We start from the raw sequence: 1,150 nt of genomic DNA, 5'->3' as shown, positions 1-1,150 counted from the left end.
GATAAAATAAAAAATTAAAAAATTATATTATACAGAAAGAAAATTAAAAAATAAACAAAAATAATAAAAATTGAGAAAATAATAAAATTGGAGAGATTTCACTTGTTAATTGCAAACTGATTCAAAAGAAAAATGAAAAATAAAAAAATTATACAACTGCTAGAAATTGGTAGAACTGGAATTTTTACGTTTTAATTGCAAAATTATTGATGAAATTTAAAAAAAAATTATAAAACCGTTAAAAGTTGGTAGAACTGGAATTTTTACGTGTTAGGTACAAAATTATTGGTAAAATAAAATAAAAAAATTTTTTACTTGTCAATTTCAGGGATGTCGTAAGAGGAGAGGGGGTTGGCCGCCACCGTCACCGAGAGGACATATCTAGACCCAAAAGCCTCTTTCATCTCTTGCAAAAGCTTGACAAAGTTGGCCTTGTCAGCATTCACGGGGTATTCCCAGTCAATATCGATACCATCATAACCCCATTGGCTGAAAAAGCTCAAACAGCTATTAATAAGACTTGTTCTAAGCGTGCTGGAGGCCACGATCCCGTTCAAAATGCCATTTCCAGCATTCCAACCCCCAATACTGATCAAGACTTTCAACTCAGGGTTGACACTCTTCAGATTTGCGACGTTTTCGAGGCCATGCAAGTCGACTTCGTTCCAGGAGTCGAGGATTTTGAGGGTGCCGTCGGGGTTGACCCCCAGGAAGGCGTAGTGGACGTGGGTGCAGATGTTGGGGTTGATGTCCTGGGGCTTGAAGGAGCCGTCGCCGTTGCGGTAGCCGGCCCAGCTGGCGAAGAAGCAAAGAACTTTGTCTAAAAAAAAAAAAAATTTTTTTTATTTTTTTATACAGCGTGCGCCAAAACTCGAGCCCCAGAGAAAAATGCCATGTAAAGTGGGATACCAGGAACATGGAAAAAATGTTTAAAAAATTCTATCTATAATAATTTCGAAGTTATAAGAGTTTAAATTTTGCACTTTGACTCTATTTATTTCTGTTGCAAAAATAAATGTCAAAAAATTAATGTCAAAATTTTTTGACAGACAATTTTTCGAAATTTTTGTTTGTTTTTGAGTTTCACAAATTTATGGAAGTTCCATACTTTATATGTATATTTTGTATTACCTGTTTTTGTTTCGGTTTG

General features: G+C 35.0%; 1 protein-coding gene across 1 annotated transcript in view; it reads right to left on the bottom strand.

The window, feature by feature from the left end:
* Positions 1-1,150, bottom strand: part of LOC123011992 (acidic mammalian chitinase-like) — an 8,224-nt gene that overhangs the window by 4,363 nt on the left and 2,711 nt on the right. Inside the window, exon 2 of the mRNA XM_044409731.1 lies at positions 316-820. Within this exon, the coding sequence (XP_044265666.1) occupies positions 316-820 (505 nt within the window). The remainder of the gene's footprint in view (positions 1-315; positions 821-1,150) is intronic.

Source organism: Tribolium madens, unplaced genomic scaffold (genome assembly GCF_015345945.1).
Source record: "Tribolium madens isolate multiple individuals breed KSU strain unplaced genomic scaffold, Tmad_KSU_1.1 Scaffold_91;HRSCAF=231;Tcas5.2_LG7, whole genome shotgun sequence".
Lineage (NCBI taxonomy): Eukaryota > Metazoa > Arthropoda > Insecta > Coleoptera > Tenebrionidae > Tribolium > Tribolium madens.
This window is presented reverse-complemented; position numbering and strand designations above follow the sequence as displayed.